This window comes from Buceros rhinoceros, unplaced genomic scaffold (assembly GCF_000710305.1).
Source record: "Buceros rhinoceros silvestris isolate BGI_N320 unplaced genomic scaffold, ASM71030v1 scaffold21644, whole genome shotgun sequence".
Taxonomy (NCBI): Eukaryota; Metazoa; Chordata; class Aves; order Bucerotiformes; family Bucerotidae; genus Buceros; species Buceros rhinoceros.
In genome coordinates, this window is record NW_010409084.1 from 10549 (window position 1) to 11086 (window position 538).

At 67.1% G+C, this 538-nt stretch overlaps 1 protein-coding gene across 1 annotated transcript in view; it reads left to right on the forward strand.

Annotated features, from left to right (window-relative positions):
- LOC104492560 (chromosome unknown open reading frame, human C1orf226) overlaps positions 1-526 on the forward strand; it is a gene marked incomplete at its 3' end in the record, with an annotated part of 1875 nt that extends 1349 nt beyond the window's left edge. Inside the window, exon 2 of the mRNA XM_010135137.1 lies at positions 90-526. Within this exon, the coding sequence (XP_010133439.1) occupies positions 90-526 (437 nt within the window). The remainder of the gene's footprint in view (positions 1-89) is intronic.
- Positions 527-538: the final 12 nt, after the last annotated feature.

Here is a 538-nt window from a genome sequence, read left to right on the forward strand (position 1 = left end):
GGGTGAGTGTCCCCGTGGTGTGCAAACCGCAGTGGAGCTGTTGGGACAGGCTTGGCACGGAGCTGTATGCGATTTCTCTGTGCTTACAGGGCCGTGGGGCTGGATGCCTTTCCCCGGCTGGACCCCCCGCCCCCTGTCACCAAGAAGCGGATGCCGCGCGCCCTGAAGACCCCGCAGGACATGCTCATTGCACCGCAGCCGGCGGGGACCAGCCCAAGAAGCAGCACAGAGGAGCTCCCTGAACTGCCTGCAGCCCGCCCTGACCCCACAGAGGAGCAGCCAGGGATGAGGGACCTGCTCCCTCCAGAATGCCCTGGGGTCCCCAGCATGATTGGCACCCCAGAGCCCAGCGGGGACCAGCCCACTGGTGCCTTTCCTGTGCCTGACCTCATCCATAAGGGCAGCCTGGAAAGCCAGTGGCAGGCAGGCGAGAGGGCCACCGAGACCTCAGCCCATACAGAGAAGCCCTCCTGGAGACCGGGGCTGGAGCATGAGCCGCCGGAGAGCGCAGAGCGGCCGGAGCCACGTGCCCCCGGCT